Here is a 16,432-nt window from a genome sequence, read left to right as displayed (position 1 = left end):
TGACGTGAAATGAAATTCCACACATCTTCAGCATCCAAAAACTATTCCACAAACCAAGTTCAAGATTTTTAATTTTTAAAGCTGTTTTAAAAGTCTGTTTCCAGCTAGGACTGTTTTTCTCATATTGGCTTATGTTCTCATCTCGTCCATGTTTTAAGAGAACCAAGATGCAGAGTCCTTTATAAAAAAAAGTCTCATTATACCTACATCGCCCTCATAAGGGGACAGCACAATTGATTTGGGAGCAATTCATACGGAACACAAGATTAACAGAAATTCAACTGGGAAAATAAACCATCAAAGGCCCTGGTAGCAAAAGTAACCCACAAAAAAATACAAGAGAGAAAACAACAGCCGGGTAGTAGGAAATTGAAATCTACATGCAAACTGAAATCCACATGAAACTATCAAGTCTGCCAGTTCTTTTCTTGATTTAGTTTTGGTTTTTGTTTTTGAAGTTAACAAGCCTGAACTGCATTCTTGCACAACAAATCCACACATGTGCATGCAGAACGTGCAGGTTTTCAGCATGGATTTATTCAAAACCTCGCTGATGGCTTTAGGAAGTTATTGCTTCAGAAAGGTAACAGAAACTCTTGGGGGAGGGAAAAAAATAAGCAAGAGACAAAAATATATGGGTACACAGCAATGGACAGCGTGCCTGTGGAGGGGTGTGCTGCTTTAAAACACATCACTCTGAATTTACAGCATCTGACCCACTGAAAAGCTCCAAAATCACAAACAAAACGCCGAGTTCAATCCATCACAGCTGTGTTCACACCCCCCTCATCTGTGAGTGCTGGGGGGACCCCCCAGCCCTGCCCTGGCAGCACATCCCTCGGAACACGGCCCCTCCTGCCCAGCCAGGCTGCAGCTGAGCTCTGCCCAGAGCCCCCGGGCATCAGCGAGGAGCTGGGCACAGCAGCAGCAGCGTGGCACAGCCCCCTGCCCAGCACAGAGACCCCTGCCCAGCCCAGAGACCCCCGAGCCCAGCACAGAACAGAGCCCCCTGAGCCCAGCACAGAGCCCCCTGAGCCCAGCCCAGAGCCCGAGAGGCTCCCCAGCCCCCTCTGCCCACCCCAGCCCCCCAAGAGGCTCCCCAGGTCCCCAGGAGGCTCCTGCAGCTCCCCCTGCCCACCCCAGGTCCCCCTACTCATCCGGTCCAGCTCCCTCTGCCCACCCAGATCCTAGGAGACTCCCCAGCTCCCTCTGCCCACCCCAGCTCCCCCTACCCATCCATTCCAGCTCTCTCTGCCCACCCCAGCCCCCCAAAAGCCCCCCAACTCCCCCTGCCCAGCCTGCTGGCACTGCGGTGTCGGGCGCTCCGGCAGCCTGGCCCTGGCACAGCTCTGGCAGCCTGGCACAGCTCTGGCAGCCTGGCCCTGGCACAGCTCTGGCAGCCCGGCACAGCTCCGGCAGCCCGGCCCTGGCACAGCTCTGGCAGCCTGGCACAGCTCTGGCAGCCCGGCCCCGGCACAGCTCTGGCAGCCCAGCCCTGGCACAGCTCTGGCAGCCTGGCACAGCTCCGGCAGCCCGGCCCTGGCACAGCTCTGGCAGCCTGGCACAGCTCCGGCAGCCCGGCCCTGGCACAGCTCCGGCAGCCTGGCACAGCTCTGGCAGCCCGGCCCTGGCACAGCTCTGGCAGCCCGGCCCTGGCACAGCTCCGGCAGCCTGGCACAGCTCTGGCAGCCCGGCCCTGGCACAGCTCTGGCAGCCTGGCACAGCTCTGGCAGCCCGGCCCTGGCACAGCTCTGGCAGCCCGGCCCTGGCACAGCTCCGGCAGCCTGGCACAGCTCTGGCAGCCCGGCCCTGGCACAGCTCTGGCAGCCCGGCCCTGGCACAGCTCTGGCAGCCCGGCCCTGGCACAGCTCTGGCAGCCCGGCCCTGGCACAGCTCTGGCAGCCCGGCCCTGGCACAGCTCCCCGGCCACGCCGAGCCCTCCCAGACCCTGTTCTGCATCCCCACACCTCGGGGCAGGCTCTCCGAGCCCTGGCAGCAGAAATGAACCACATCAGCTGCCCAATTCTGTCACAGATTCCGGGCTCCTGGCTCGGGGCAGAGGGAGCTGCTGGAGCTTGGCAATAAAACCCCTGAGAAGCCCAAACCCCAGAGTGGGGCTCTCAAAGCAGGCTGTGAGGGCAGGGGCGGGCACGGGGACACCACACAGGCTGAAGCCCAAAGCAAGGCCAGGGGCACACACAGCACAAGCAGCCCTGCCCTTCCCAGTGCCAGGGGAAGGAGGAGATCCATGGAAACCCTCCCCGTCATACCCAGCTCACACAGCTGGAAAGGAGCTGTGCAAGGCCTGGAGATGCTCATCCAAACCCAGAACCTCATTCTGTAATAATCTCACAATGTCTAACCTGGGGTACCCTGTTTTCACATCCCTCTCACCAGGGAGACGCAGCCAAGCTCTGCCCGCTTGTGAGCAGAGGTCACCCACCTTCCACCCCTCTGCCCTGAGAGCTGCCAGCAGAACAGGGCTCAAACACTCACACCAAAAACAGGAACACACACCAAAACAGCCCAAAAACCACCCCTGCCTGCAAAGTTTCTAGTAAGAAAAGACTGAAGTCCCTGCTGCACCCAGAAGTGCACCACAAGGGATCTTCTGGGTAAGGACAATGACAGGACCTTTTCCAGGTTTCTTGGAAAAAAGAAAACCAAGCCAGGGAGCGATGAAATCACTTCCATTATTTGTTGCTAGAATAGATGACAGATTTCAATGATACTTCATGATTTGCTCCTCCTTGACTCTACAACGCATTTCTGAGTTTCTCAAGTAGTATTTTGAGTCAAACTACTCATTTGTGCCCTCATTTCCTTATTAAAAGTCCCATCCCGAGCAATACTTGCTAACTTTTAACTCAGCTACACAAATAAAAGTAATGAGAAATAAGAAGTGTCTGAATGAAGCACACAAGAGTAAATGGCGCCCCGCTGCTCACAAGTTTCATATTAAATCTTGTGTGACCGTGGTGCAGAAATTTGATGATCTCCAGCTGCTTTCTGACACACAGTAACTGTACAAACATATTACAAATAGTATGAAGAATGTATTACTGTAAAATCCAATATGAAACTCGTTTTCTTTACCAAATTACAGTAGCAGTGAACTGCATTCAAGAAAGACATGAGCATTATTTTAGAATCCCTTCCCCAACAGTACTTTTGCATTTGCAACATCATGAAACCCAAGATATTTGATCAAAAAGGGGAAGTTGTTATGATATTGCATCCCCACAGCAAAGTATCAGCAGCCTGTGGGATATTAATTTCCAAAATACATCAGGACTGTGATTTTCTAGTGAGATTTAGCATGGACTGGGAACTCCACAGGTAGAGCTGGAGGTTCACTGGTGCCCCACTGGCACTGGCTGGATTAAAACAGAAACATTCTCCACACACTTCTGAAGAGCACAGAGCTTCCTCCAGAAATGCAGACAATTGTGGTGATTATTGATTTAAGGCACCAGGATTATAGAACTCTACATGATATCCTGGGTAAGTAACACCATGTCCTGGAGGCTGAACTCGCCTTCCACCCAGGAGCAGGGAGAAAACCTGACCTCATCTCCATCCCTGCATTCCAAAGCCCAGCTCCAGGCTCTCGGCTCCCTGAGCCACAGGAGCTGCAGCTGCTCCTCCTGCTCCTGCCACACACCTCGGGGACACGGAGGCGACACAGCCAGGCCACGGGACAGGGAGCAGAACCCTCTGTCAGGTGTTCTCTAGTTCTGTTTCAAGCCATAGAGGCATGGCTCGAGCACAGGGAGACACTGCCTCAGCCAGGGATGGAATCCCAGCAGGAAACACCAGGGCAGGGGTCTGTGGGAGCTGGGATGGGGGAGCACAGGCACAACACCTTCTCTGGAGTGAAGGCGAGGTAAGGAGGAAAACCCCCAGAGAGGCACAGAAACTGTGCTGAGCTGTCCTCCCAGGCCAGCCCAGCCCTTCTGGGACACAGCTACACCCCAGTAAGGACCGGGTGCTGGACTGGTGACACATGGGGACAACCCACACCTGCTGCTCCTCCTGCCCACAGGCAGCAAGAGCTGCACGGCCAGAGCCTCCCAGCTGCCCCCAGGTGTGTGGTACCAAGGGCTCCAGCCCATGGAAGGAGCTCACTCCGTGCAGGTGACCCTCTGCAGGTGACAGCAATGCCACGGCCACAGCTGGTCACACCCTCACAAAGGGGCACAGAAACCGGCCATTCTGTGTTTTGGTTTTTTCCCACAGATAGCCCAAAAGAGCTGCTCTGGAGTCAGAGCCAAGACAATGAGATGAAATTATTCTTTTTTTGCGTGTGTCATCTGTTCCAGCTGTACTGGTTCACTCCTGTCCCAGGGGGACGAGGCCATCCACTGACAGCATCTGACCAGTATTTCCAGAACCAGCACTGAGAACAGGATTAACTCCTGCTCTGCGAGGCCCGGGCTATTTAACAAAGGCTGTGCTTAGAAGGGCACCAGTGGCTCTCACACGACCGTGGCTGTTACAAATGGTTATCAATGGATCTCCCACTGCACTGAATCAGCCGGAAAATCCCTGCGATGAGAACAATCATCTCTACATGCAACAGTGCCACACATTAATTCTTCAGTAAATAAGATTAAAATCTGTGTATACTTGAGACTCTGGGAGACAAAGGCTGTGAAACCAAAGAGAGCTTAACCCAAAGTCCCTGGCTCTGGAGCACAGCACTGAGCACATCCAAGTGTTCTGCCCAGGAATCCCCCTGCTGCACACACATGTGCTCTGTGCTCCTGAGCTCCAGGCTGATCAGTGCACAAAGGCTCTCCCAAGTTCATTTCCCTACACCAGAGGTGACACTCAGTTATTTCAACAACACAAACCCACTGTAGGTAATTGTACCTACAGCTCTACAAAGCTTTTCCCATCGCCTGTCACTTGGATTGAAAACAGGATTTCATTGGGATGTTGTTTTCCCCCAGACTGAAGCCATGGGGACTGTTTGTAGAACGCATACACGACACTACAACAGCACCTCAGGGTGGAATAGCAGCTCAGGCTGGCTTCAACCACCCCAAAAATGAATGCCAGTCCAAAGAGGACGTGGGAACCTTTTAAAGTGCAGACATAATTCCAGTTTGCAGTTACACAAACACACAGAATATGCACCACTTGTTCATTTCCAGAATGAGCAGCAATAATCAAAGGAAGAAGGGAAATTTGCTTCCCCCAAGATGAATTGCTCTCACTGTAAAAGTAATCTTTAGCATGGTAAATATACAATGTAGGAGTTGGATAATTCCTGTATTTCACAGTGCTGGGAAGATTCGTGAGTAGGACTCATTCAACCACAGCTCTGCCTTCACTGGCAGCAGGAGAGGACAAGGGGTTTAACCGTGGAAATAAATTAGAAAAAAATATTGTATGGACAACAAAAATAAGGTTGTTTTATAAGTCAGAATTAAATTTAAAATACAGATCATTGTCAGAAGAAATAAATTTGCAGAAGTTGACCATTTGGACTGGATTTACAGCAACCTCCTTGGCTATGAACTCCATGGAAGGATCAGCCTAAACTGGGAAAAGTGGATTACATCTCACGTGATCTCACATTTCTGTAGTTACCTTTCCACAGCACCTTAGAGCACATTCTGCAGGACATTCCTGATTCACCCCTCTCTGCCAAAACAACTGGGTTCTTTGCCATGCACTCCCAGAGCCAAGCCCCCCAGTGCAGTTTTACATGAAGCTGACAAATCACAACACAGGCTTCTGGAACCCCGAGCACTCCAACCACCACGCCTGGGTTTCATATCAAAACAGAATGATTAAAAAAGCCCCGATTGCGGATGTCCCATCCATTATACTCTGCTGAGTCAGGCAGCACTGAAAGCTCTGCAGCCAGCCCTGCCAAGCCACCGGCCTTGGCCAGCAGCCGAGGGAAACAAAGCGGCAAGACAAACGGACAACTGACCTTTACCACTGCTGGCAAACAACCCTTTCTTCCCCTTCCTTCTCACGGCACCTGAGCCCAACAAGAATCCCAGTTAAGAGTCAAGGGTGGAAGGGCAGAAGGGTGACTTTTGGAAGCAAGGCTTTGGACTGGGACCGACCAGAGAAGCTTTTCCTCCTTCCAAACTCTCCTCCTCTTTAATGGCTTCTCTCAGCTCTTGCCCTTTCTTAAACTTCCTTAATGATCCTTATCCCCCACAAGCTTAAGTACTAGGAATGATTTCAACGGTAATAAGAGAAGCCATAACACTGCCAGTGGGGCCCAGTTTCTGTGAATTCTGGCTGTGGGAGCAAACCCTGCATTGCTGGGCTGGTTCTCAGCATCCTTCACTCCCCCCACAACAAGCCACATCTCCAGGAAGTCAGAGCAACAGGAGCTGAGCGAAGGATTTAATGTATATACCATGCAAGAGCCCCACGAGTGTGTTGCTAAAACCATTTCCTTGAAATGGAACGGTTTTCCCTGGGTTTGTGTAATAAATCCCAGCAACATCCCATCGCAGCAGACGCCAGCAGACCCTCCAGCCCTCCAGTGAAGCACTGCAGCTCCATTTGCTCCTCTTCCAGCTGCTGTCTCACTGCACTGAGGACAATCTAAGGTAAGATGTCTGTTAGCCTACTTTTTCCTCCCTTTTATTCTGCCCATCCTCTTCATGGACTCGAAGGGAGACCCGGAGCAATCCCAGACAAAGCTGTCCTGCCAGCCAGAGCCTCCCCACTGCTCAGATCTGCAGCCTGAGGAGCTGCAGCTCAGGGCTTCAGCAGCTCAGCACCAGCACCAGCTGGCTCTTCCACCACCAGCAGCTTATTGATTATTGCCAGTTCATTCCCATTCATCAAATTCCTGAAGTTTGCGTTCTGCTTGTTGACTTCCGGATCCCTCCCGCCGTTCACTGCAAATTGATTGGTTTTCTTGGGCCTGATTATCACTTGTCTCATTAGAGCCAGCATGCTGGGCTACCTGGAGGGGCAAAACCACTCAGAAATGGCATGACATCAATTCCAGCCTGAGTGGATAGAAAGGGACATTCCAGGTTTCCCATTAAACAAACACAGCCTGAACACCAGGGCTGAACTGCAGCTTTTCTTCCCCTATGTTCAGGCTACAACTAATATGTTTTTAGTAGACAAATAATTCTACAAACACCAAAAAGTATTTCCTCCTGGAAACTGAAGCTTCTCAAAATCCCAGCCTCCACCTCTCACATTTAGTACCTAAAAAAAACCAGACCACGGGAACCTGGCAAGGGAGTCCTTCCTTTGTTTCTAAAACAAATGCCAATTTTGTTAAGTCTTCTGCAAGAAAAACAAACAAATCCACAATACATCACCTTAAACTAACCCAGTTTAGACCAAATATTTCTGGCAAGGTTCAAGAAGAAAAAAAAATCCTGCTTCAAACCCAGGGTTCATTAATACCTCAGACACTGTAAAAGGAAGATGAACTTGCCTGAATGTTATAGAATAAAACTAATAAAGCAAACCCAAACAATGCTGTTTTTAGAACTGGACTTTGTAGTTGAAGTGTATAAAAATCCTTGGGAAGTAAGAACAGCTTCCACAAACTTGTGAATAATGCATTTTTATGCAAAGCTCAACTAGGAGCCACCTCGAAATTCTTTACACATTCCATAAAGGAAAAAAAAAACTAACATTATCTTACAGCAAAAAGGAAGCAATAAAATGTAAGATGACCTTGCAGGAAGCAAGAACGTCAACGCTGAAGCCCCGGGGTGGATAACCCTGGGCAGGGGAGGAGGCAGCTGGGGCGGGGATGCTGCGGGACAGTCCCTGCGCTGCCCCGGGCACTGCCACCCTGCCCCAGGCTGCCCAAAAACCCTGCCCCAGACTGCCCAAGACACCTCCCCCTGCTCGGGACAGCTCTGCCACCCTCAGAGCCCAGAGGAGCTGCCCATCCCTCCAGGATCACACAGGACACCCACCGTGTCTGGCCTCCCCAGGGCTGGGCATCGCCTCCTCCCCACCCGAGTGCGTGGGGCTCTGCCTGCCCAGCTCTGCCCAGCTCTGCCCCTCCTCGGAATTACCCTCAAATGTGACATTTCCCTTACCTCGGGGGAATCTGCTTATTGAAACTGTCCCTGAAAGCCTCCTCCCCAGTGCAGAAACATTCTTGCTCTGACACAAAGTTTATGATTATCATTAAAGATACAGTGAGAACAGAGGAAATAAACTAAAAAAAAAACCCACGAAACAAACTGAACACAACACGGAATTGGACGAATTATGCAAAAGGTTAGCACAAAGCATTTCTGGTCTGTCGAAATAAATGGTAAGACACGCTGAATATTCACGTATCAAGGTGGAATCTAGCCACAGATTTTGATTCTCTTTTCTGGATCTCCTACACTACAAATCGTTTTGAACACTTCAAAGAAAAAAAACAAAAAACAAAAACATTTACAACAGAAATCAAAATCCATGAAAGGAACTGAGAATGAAAGCAAGCTAAAAGTTGTCTTCCTGAAACAAAGAAGGAATCCTCGCACACTTCATTCCAGCCAGGGGAAAATGGAGCAAATATCGCGCAGGGAGAGCCCGGGACTGGCGGGAACACCCTGGGGATGCAATTGTCAGCAGAGCAACAAAACCCAGAACGTTAAAGCAGATTCTTCATTAAAAGCCTACAAATGCCAGGTTTCTGTAGAGGCACTTGCAGGGCCAATTTCTGACAGACTCCACAAACCCCCCTCTGTGGAGGCCACACGCTGCTCGTGCAAGGAGTTGCTGAACACGGAGCAGCTGAGGGAGACACACGGCTAGGTGTTCCCCTGGAACCAGAGCCATTCCAGCAGCACAGCCGAGCACACCTACCCCAGAGCTGTCCCAGAACTGTCCCAGAGCTGCTCCTCCAGCTGCAGCACCTCTGCGTTACTCCAGGAAACAACCACCAAGGCACGGGCCCCAGGCAGGACCCAGCTCCCCACACCCCCTCCTGCCCTTCTACTCGGAGTTAAATTCCAGGTATGTTTAAGCCCGACTGCAAATACTCTTATCTCTTCACAGGCATTATTGAACAAGCTGCTGAGTGTTTCCCACTCGGAATCTTCTTGTCCATGTAAGGTAAATGTGATACCGAGCACAGCGAAAACTCGAGTTCAGCTTAAATGTAATTCTAGAAATTTACCCAGCAACCAAGTTATTTTTGTGCATAACATTTAAGTAATGCTAGGAAGGAAAAAAAGCCCACAGTGATTGATCCTCTAACCCCTGGGAACGAAGGAGCTTTTTGTATACACTTAAATACTTCCTTCCATACTGCCTGTGTATGGATCCTGCTACCACATACTCGATTTTCCTTCTAGGCTGTATATTGGAAGTTTTATTTTTATTTATTTACTTTTTAGACCATGCCAGCTCCGCTCAAGTTTTCTTCCCTTTAATACCAATAAATTGAGTAGTTGTTTAAAGCTGATGTTGTACTGTGGGATAAACACTCCCCAGTGATGTCTGATCAGCCACACATACCAAATGGAAAAGGAAAACAAAAAGGAAAAAAAACCCAAGCAACAAACCAGCATGCATGGAGCTGTGCTAAACACACTTGCAGCATTTTAATAAAGAGCAACACAAACTAATTACCTTGAATAGCCATTAGAGAAAGCAGGTCTGCCAGAGAGGTTGAGCGATCCCAGCGGAGCCAATGCCTCGTCCCCCGACCCCTGGCACCTATTCCAATTTTCTGACCCGGCAGGAAGAGATGGAATGATATTAAAAATTGGTTTCTGATCCTGCTGCTGAGAGAGCGACGCAGTATTTAGATCATAGTGGTACATCTGTCCCCCAGAGGTGCTGACACCGTGGATGGAGATGGCCGAGACTTTCGTACCCAGCAGGTTCGACCCGGAGAAGTTGGCCTGGCAGTAAAGCGGGCCCATGTTTTCCTGCTTGATGCCGGGAGTACACAGTTCAATGAAGTCTTCCTTTTCTGTTTTCACTTGAGGCATTGGCATTTTGGAACTGGGTAAAAGGTCACCACGGTCATTAATTTTAGGTTTAGTGTCAGATAAAAGAGGAGGCTTGCAGTCTTCGCCGAGACTTCCTTCCAGGAGAAAGGCGTCGTCCGCGGATATGGGGGAGAGCAAGCCACCGTCATCGAGCAACGGGTCCAGCCGCCACGGGCTCCCGTTGGGCTCCTTGCCCGGCGACACCGGCGGCAATTCCAAATCCTGGAGGATATCCAGGGTGCTTTGGTCTTCAGAAAACAACTTCAAGTTGCCACCATTCGAGCCCACCTGGCTTTGGACCGCAGCGCCCGACTCCGCGGGGACGCTGCGCCCGGCCATGCCTGGGAAATCCGGCTCGAGCGGCACCTCGGAGGATGCGGTTCCCTTGGCGTCCTCGGCCAGGCTCGAGGACTTGTTCAAGCTCGCAATACTTTCCTCCAGGAGCCTGAAGTCCGTGTCTCCGGAAGAGATGCCGATTTGGCCCTGGTGCGAAAATCCAAGGTCGTTTCCCATCACTTTTGCGTCTGTTTCACCCATGTACAGTCCCATCGAGAGCGACACTGCCTTGGAAAGGTCTGGCTGAGGCACATTGTTTCCTAATCCTTTTGGAAAGTCAGCCAAAGCAGGTTGCTGACTGGAATCTGACTGAGAAGATGCAGGGAGAGGAGATGTAGACACAGGGGCTTGGACAGTAGCTCCACCCCTGAAGGGTGGATGGAAGTCCATCACGATCCCTCCTTTGGTACTGATGAGTGCATTTTTCCTGGTTTCGTCTTGATCCAACGGGTTAAGCAATTCTTTGGAATCCATTACTTTACCATTAACTATAAAAAGATGAGAAGCAGTCAAAGTCAGCACAACAAGGACACGTTAACAACAGCTTTAAAATGAAAAGTGAATCCCTCGCCTGGCGAAGCTGGCTCAGCTGCTCTGAGAGCGAAGGCACGGCACACCACGCTCTGGGCTGACACGTGCCACGTCTCAGACACACTGCACTTGTTTTCAGGGGGTTTTAGGTTTTGGTTTCTGTCTGGTGAGGAGGAACTATGCATTTTAAAGCTTTGCTAAACCTGGATGAAGGGGTAAGTCTGCCTGCGCACAACTCGGAATCAAGCTACAGCACGTGATATCTGTACACGCACTCTCCAGCTCTGTCACCCATCCCCACACTAAGGAAATGTAAGAATTGTTCAAGGACCCAGTTTACAAGTTTTGCCAGGTAAATTTCCCCGGTATTTAACTACACCTTGAGCAGGGGAAAAGCATATTTCCACCTTTCCAAGTCAGCTCTCCCCTTGCAGAGCAGGTCTGGAGCTCCCGGGGGCGGCACCTCCGTGGTTTGGCATTCCCCGGGACTCGACCTCCCCACCACAAAACACAGCGTTTGCCACCTTCAGTCTTAAAATGCAACCCACCCACCTCGCAGTAAACCCCGCATAATTCTTTAAATACATCTGAAATTTATAAATAAAATGTAGCCAAAAATAAAGCAGGATTTTTATTAGCGTCCAGCACTCTACCCGTTCACGGCTACTCTCCAAACACACCCGACACTGAAAACAAACCTCGTAAGTTTCAGATGTTTGTATTTGCTACATGGTTTCTCTTTTTTTTTCGGCAGAGAGCATAAACATTTGGAGAAACACTGTAAATTCTTCGGCAAACTTCCGACACGGTGTCCGGCCTTGCCCCGGCAGCGCCCAGCCCGCACTGCCGCAGTCCGGGGGGCACTGCCAGCCTGTCCCCGCCCGGGCACGGGGGCACGGCCCCGCAGCCCGGCCCGCCGCTATTCCCGTGCGCAAAGTTGGGGCTGCGAGCGACAAAAAGGCCCCACGTGTAAAACCTTAAGGTGGCCCGGGCGAGCTGGCGGCGGGCGGGAGCGCTCAGCGCCAGGAGCTCCGGGCGGCCCCCGGGGGTCCCGTCCGCGCTGCCCGGGGAGCGGAGCCCGGAGCCGCAGCCCCGAGCGGGGCACCCCGAACCGCTGCGCGGCTTAAGGTGGACACCGCCGGCGACCGGAAAAAATACAGAAAACACACGAATACCTCCAGCGCTGCCTTCTTCCTTTTCAACATGAAGGGGAGGGAGAAGGTAGTTGTTTCATTTGACAATTCCCCCAACGCCCAAAAAAACCCAAGACAGCGAATCATCCAGCGTAGGAAACGTGTCAAAAATCAGCTGCGAGAGTCTGCCCAAGGGCGGAAAACGCTGCAAATACTTAAAACCGCCGGATTGCAATAAAATCGCCTTTGCAAAGTACAGTTTTCAGAGAAATGTGTCGGGACCTGTTGAGCCGTCTCCTGGCACACCCACTGGAGCAGCAGCAGCCCCGCGCGGGGCTCGGCCGCGCTCCCCGCCCGCGCCCCCCGCTCCCCCGGGACGCGGACACCGGGGGCCCGCCCGGGGGTCCCCGCGCCCCGCCGGGGCGGCCCCGCCGCCGCTCCCGCCCCGGGCTCCTCCGGGGGCGGCTCGGCTCGGCTCCCCCCGCCCCGGGCATTCCTGCGGGGACCGCCGCACCCCCCTCCGGCAACTTCCCGGGGGGAAGCGCAGCCCCCGCGGGACCCCCGCCGCCCTTACCTCGTCCGGGGGAGGGCGCTGGGGCTCCTTCAGCCGCCCACGGCCATGGCTCCCCGCGGCGGGGGCGGCAGCGGGCTGCGGGGGTCAACAGCCGCCCCTCGGGGCCGCGGCGGCGGCAGCACCGCTCCCCGCGCCGCCGCCGGTGCTGCTCCGGCCGCTGCCGCTGCTCCTCCCGCGGGCCCCAGACCCTGACCCGTCCCCGCCCGCCGCCGCGGCGCCCCCTCCGTTAATTAGCGCTAATTGCCTCCGCGGACCTCGCCCCCCCGCGCTCCCCGCCCCGTCCCTCCGCCGGGCAGCGCCGCGCTCGGCGGTTCTGCCCCCGCCACAAAATGGAGGACGGCGGCGGCCGCCTCCTCCTCTTCCCCTCCCTCTCTCCCTCCCTCCCTCCGCCTCCCCGACGTGGAGAGGGAGTGGAGACAGCCGGCTCGGCGAGGGGCGGCCGCGGCCGGAGCTGCTCCGCGCCCCGGCTCGCCTCGCTCGGCTGTGCCGTGCCCGGCCCGGCCCCGCCGCGCCCGGCTCCGGGGGCAGCCCCAGCCGAGGGGGAACGGTGCGACCTGTTGGCCGAGACGGGAAAGTGCAGCCGGGCACGGGCCAGGGCTGGGCAGGGCTGGGCAGACTGGACAGGGCTGGGCAGGACGGGCAGAGTGGATAGAGCAGAGCGGGGCAGGCAGGGCAGAGTGGACAGGGCAGGACGGGCAGGGCTGGGCAGCACGGGCAGAGTGGACAGGATGGACAGGGTTGGGCAGAGCAGGGCAGAGCTGGGCAGGGCAGAGTGGACAGAGAAGGGCAGAGTGCGCTGGGCAGAGCAGGGTAGAGTGCACAGAGCAGAGCAGGGCAGGGGAGAGTGCACAGGACTGGACAGGGCAGAGCAGGACAGGGCAGAGTGCAAAGGGCTGGGCAGAGCTGGGCAGGGCAGGGCAGAGTGGACAGGGGAGAGTGCACAGGGCTGGGCAGGGCAGAGTGGACAGGGCAGAGCAGGGCAGGGGAGATGCTCCCGCCCGGCCCTGGTGGGAGCATCTGTCCAGCTCTGGGCTCTGCTCTACGGGCGACACAAGGAGCGACTGGCAATGTCCAGCAGAGGCCACGAAGATGTTGAGGGGTCTGGAGCATCTTCCTGGTGGAGGAGGGACTGTGGGAGCTGGGCTGGGTTGGCAGAGGATGGTGCCAGGCCCTGCTCAGTGGTGCCAGTGACAGGACAAGCAGCAATAAACTCAAACACAATGAGTTCCACCTCAAGACAAAGCAGCACTTCCTTCCATGGAGGGTGGCAGGCACTGGAAGGGCTGCCCAGGGAGGAGCTGGAGTTTCCCCTCTAAAGACATCCCAAACCCACCTGGACACGTTCCTGTGTCACCTCCAGGTGACCATGCCTTGGCAGAGGCTTGGACAAGATTGAGATTTTACAGCACAATTATATGCCCTCTTGTTTTTTTAAATTATACTTTTTTTTTTCAGACCACATTGACTTTTGGAAGCTGTTGTTTTACTTTTAAAATGCAAAACACATGCACACAACGTTATATTAACATTATTTTTTCCTCCACAAGTTATGAAAAATGGTTCTAAAAATTATATCTCTTCCCCATTTTTGAAAGATGTGTTTAAGGCAGCCCTCAGAGCTGTCTTGTGGTGCATTTTGAATGATGCAATGGATTTACAGCTCTCAGGAAATGCTTCTTCCCATGCGAGGGAACTGGAATAGCAGAAGTCAGAGTGCTCACAGAGGCTGTGAAACCTCTGTCACCAGTGCAGGGCTGTTGCAGAGGTCCTGGCTGTTCAATAAAGGCAGTGACGTCTGTCAAAGCATGAAATCCTACAGTGCAGCTGGGACTACACCTCAGAAATTGGCACTCTTGCTCTGTGAATGTCCTGCTGCAGAAACCGTCCTGCATTTGGGGACGCCTCTTACCCCTGCAATTTGGGGAACTCTAACATTAGGGTGGGAGAATATCAGCCTGGAGGAGAGCTCTAGCTCCTTCTGTAGTCTGGGGAAACTGGAATAACAAAGCTGTTTATTTCTAAGACATTTAGATGAGAACATCTGCTTACAAACACCCGTTCAGATGCTTAATTACAGCTGGGTTTGTGCAGTAATGGCGAGGACACTCCTTCTCTAATGAATAATTCTTTATCTTAATGTCACCTTTGATCCAAAAGAACCCGATTTTAGTTGTTATACTGAATTTTACTGTACCCTGTGAGGGTGGGCAGGCCCTGGCCCAGGTGCCCAGAGCAGCTGGGGCTGCCCCTGGATCCCTGGCAGTGCCCAAGGCCAGGCTGGACAGGGCTGGGAGCAGCTGGCACAGTGGGAGGGGTCCCTGCCATGGCAGGGGTGGGACGAGGGGACTTTTGTGTCCTTCCCAAGCCTTGCCGTGCTGTGCCTGTGAATTCACCCAGCCGGGGCTCAGAGCGGTGCCGGGAGCCGCGGGCACGTCCAGCTCCAGCTCTGCTGCGGGAGTTGGGGCAGGGGCTGTGTGCAGGGGGCTCTGCCCGGGCCCCAGCGGTCGCCCTCTCTCCCGAGGGCTGTTTCTCCTCGGTGCTGGCTGCAGCAGCGCTCGGTGACCCTTTTGTCACCCTTCTGGTGACACTCCCGTGTGTCCCCGCAGCTCCGTTCGCGCTCTGTTCGCGCTGCGGCCGCGCCGGCTCGGCCCCGGATCCTGTCCCCGAATCTGCTCCCTTTAAAGGGTTTTGTGTTGAATGGAGCAGATGAAAAAATATCAGCTGTTTTCTGCCTCTCTCTGAAACTGGGAAAAGGAGGGCACAGACTCGCCCTGCCCCAGGCGCTGCCGGGAGCGCCCCGCGGGGCAGTGCCCGGGGATGCTCCTCGCCCCAGGCTGCCCTGGAGCTGCACAGACCCTTCTCGCACAGCCCTCCGGGGCTGGACCTCCCAACAAACCACCTCCCCTCGCTCTCCTTCAGACAGAAGTGCTCCCCAGGACGCTACACTGGAGCAATAAATGCAATGCAAAAGCTGATAAGCCGCGTGCTCTGGCTGTTCTATCACATTAACCTGTATCCAATACAGAACAACTTCAAATGTGTTATGTGATGATGGTTGGAGTTAAATACAACTCATCTTCGCTGGTTTGTACAAATGCAAGGAGTAAGTTAAGCTTTAAAAAGCTTGTGATTTTTTTTTCAAGTAAGTGCAGGTCTGGTGGGAGCCCAGAGCCCCAGGAATTTTGGGGAGCCGCAGGGAGAGTGGTGCCAATTGTCATACTACAGATTTCAAAAATCTATAAATGGCTGCACATTCCTATGCCACAATGTAATAATACTGCAGAGATAATGAGCCTTGACCTTAACAAACACTAAATATAGACTTTAAAATATAGAAGTGGAGAATATTATTAAGTCATTAAAACATAATTATGGCTCTCATTGAGGAGATCAGGCAATTCATGGAAGCAGGAGCCACTTTGAGCTTTGTGTGGAGCGTTCCAAAGGTCAGAAAGAACATCTGAAGGGAACTCCTTTGGCTGCCAGATGCTGCCATAAATCTGCCTGGGGTCAGCACAGACAATGGGGGCACCTGAGATAAGCAGATCCTGTCACATCTGACAGAAGGGAGCGTGCAGAACGTGGGCCACAGGAAGCATCTCGGTGTGGAGAAAGATCAGAGTCTGCACTCAGGGAATGAAGGCTGTATGGACTCCACACACAGCAACTCCTAAAGTTCTTAAGCCTACTTGGAAGTACTTGAAAAGTAAGGGCTGTGTTGCCTTTTCCTGTGAAATGCCAGTTCTGTGGCTGTGCCTCAGCCAGCTCATGTAAAGCAGAGTTTTAGAGCTCCACACTGCTCCTCCCTCTGCAATCTGCTCTCTCCCAAAGGAGCAGTGACATGCCCAGTGTCTAAGGCTCTTCCCAAGCCCAAATCTTTTAAGATCTTGGTTGCCTTGTAAGGAGCT

At 53.2% G+C, this 16,432-nt stretch overlaps 1 protein-coding gene across 2 annotated transcripts in view; it reads right to left on the bottom strand.

Annotated features, from left to right (window-relative positions):
- NR3C1 (nuclear receptor subfamily 3 group C member 1) overlaps positions 1-12,817 on the bottom strand; it is a 65,355-nt gene extending 52,538 nt beyond the window's left edge. The window contains exons 1-2 of one of the 2 annotated variants that reach the window (XM_064388108.1): positions 12,525-12,817; positions 9,586-10,774 (exon numbers count right to left, since the gene is read on the bottom strand). In XM_064388108.1, coding sequence (XP_064244178.1) covers positions 9,586-10,760 — 1,175 coding nt within the window. In that variant the 5' untranslated portion in view covers positions 10,761-10,774; positions 12,525-12,817. Of the gene's footprint in view, positions 1-9,585; positions 10,775-11,992; positions 12,252-12,524 lie in introns of those variants that run through there. The other variant, XM_064388109.1, reaches the window with a different exon arrangement.
- Between the last annotated feature and the right edge of the window lie 3,615 nt (positions 12,818-16,432).

This window comes from Passer domesticus, chromosome 13, assembly GCF_036417665.1.
Source record: "Passer domesticus isolate bPasDom1 chromosome 13, bPasDom1.hap1, whole genome shotgun sequence".
NCBI classification, from domain to species: Eukaryota; Metazoa; Chordata; class Aves; order Passeriformes; family Passeridae; genus Passer; species Passer domesticus.
This window is presented reverse-complemented; position numbering and strand designations above follow the sequence as displayed.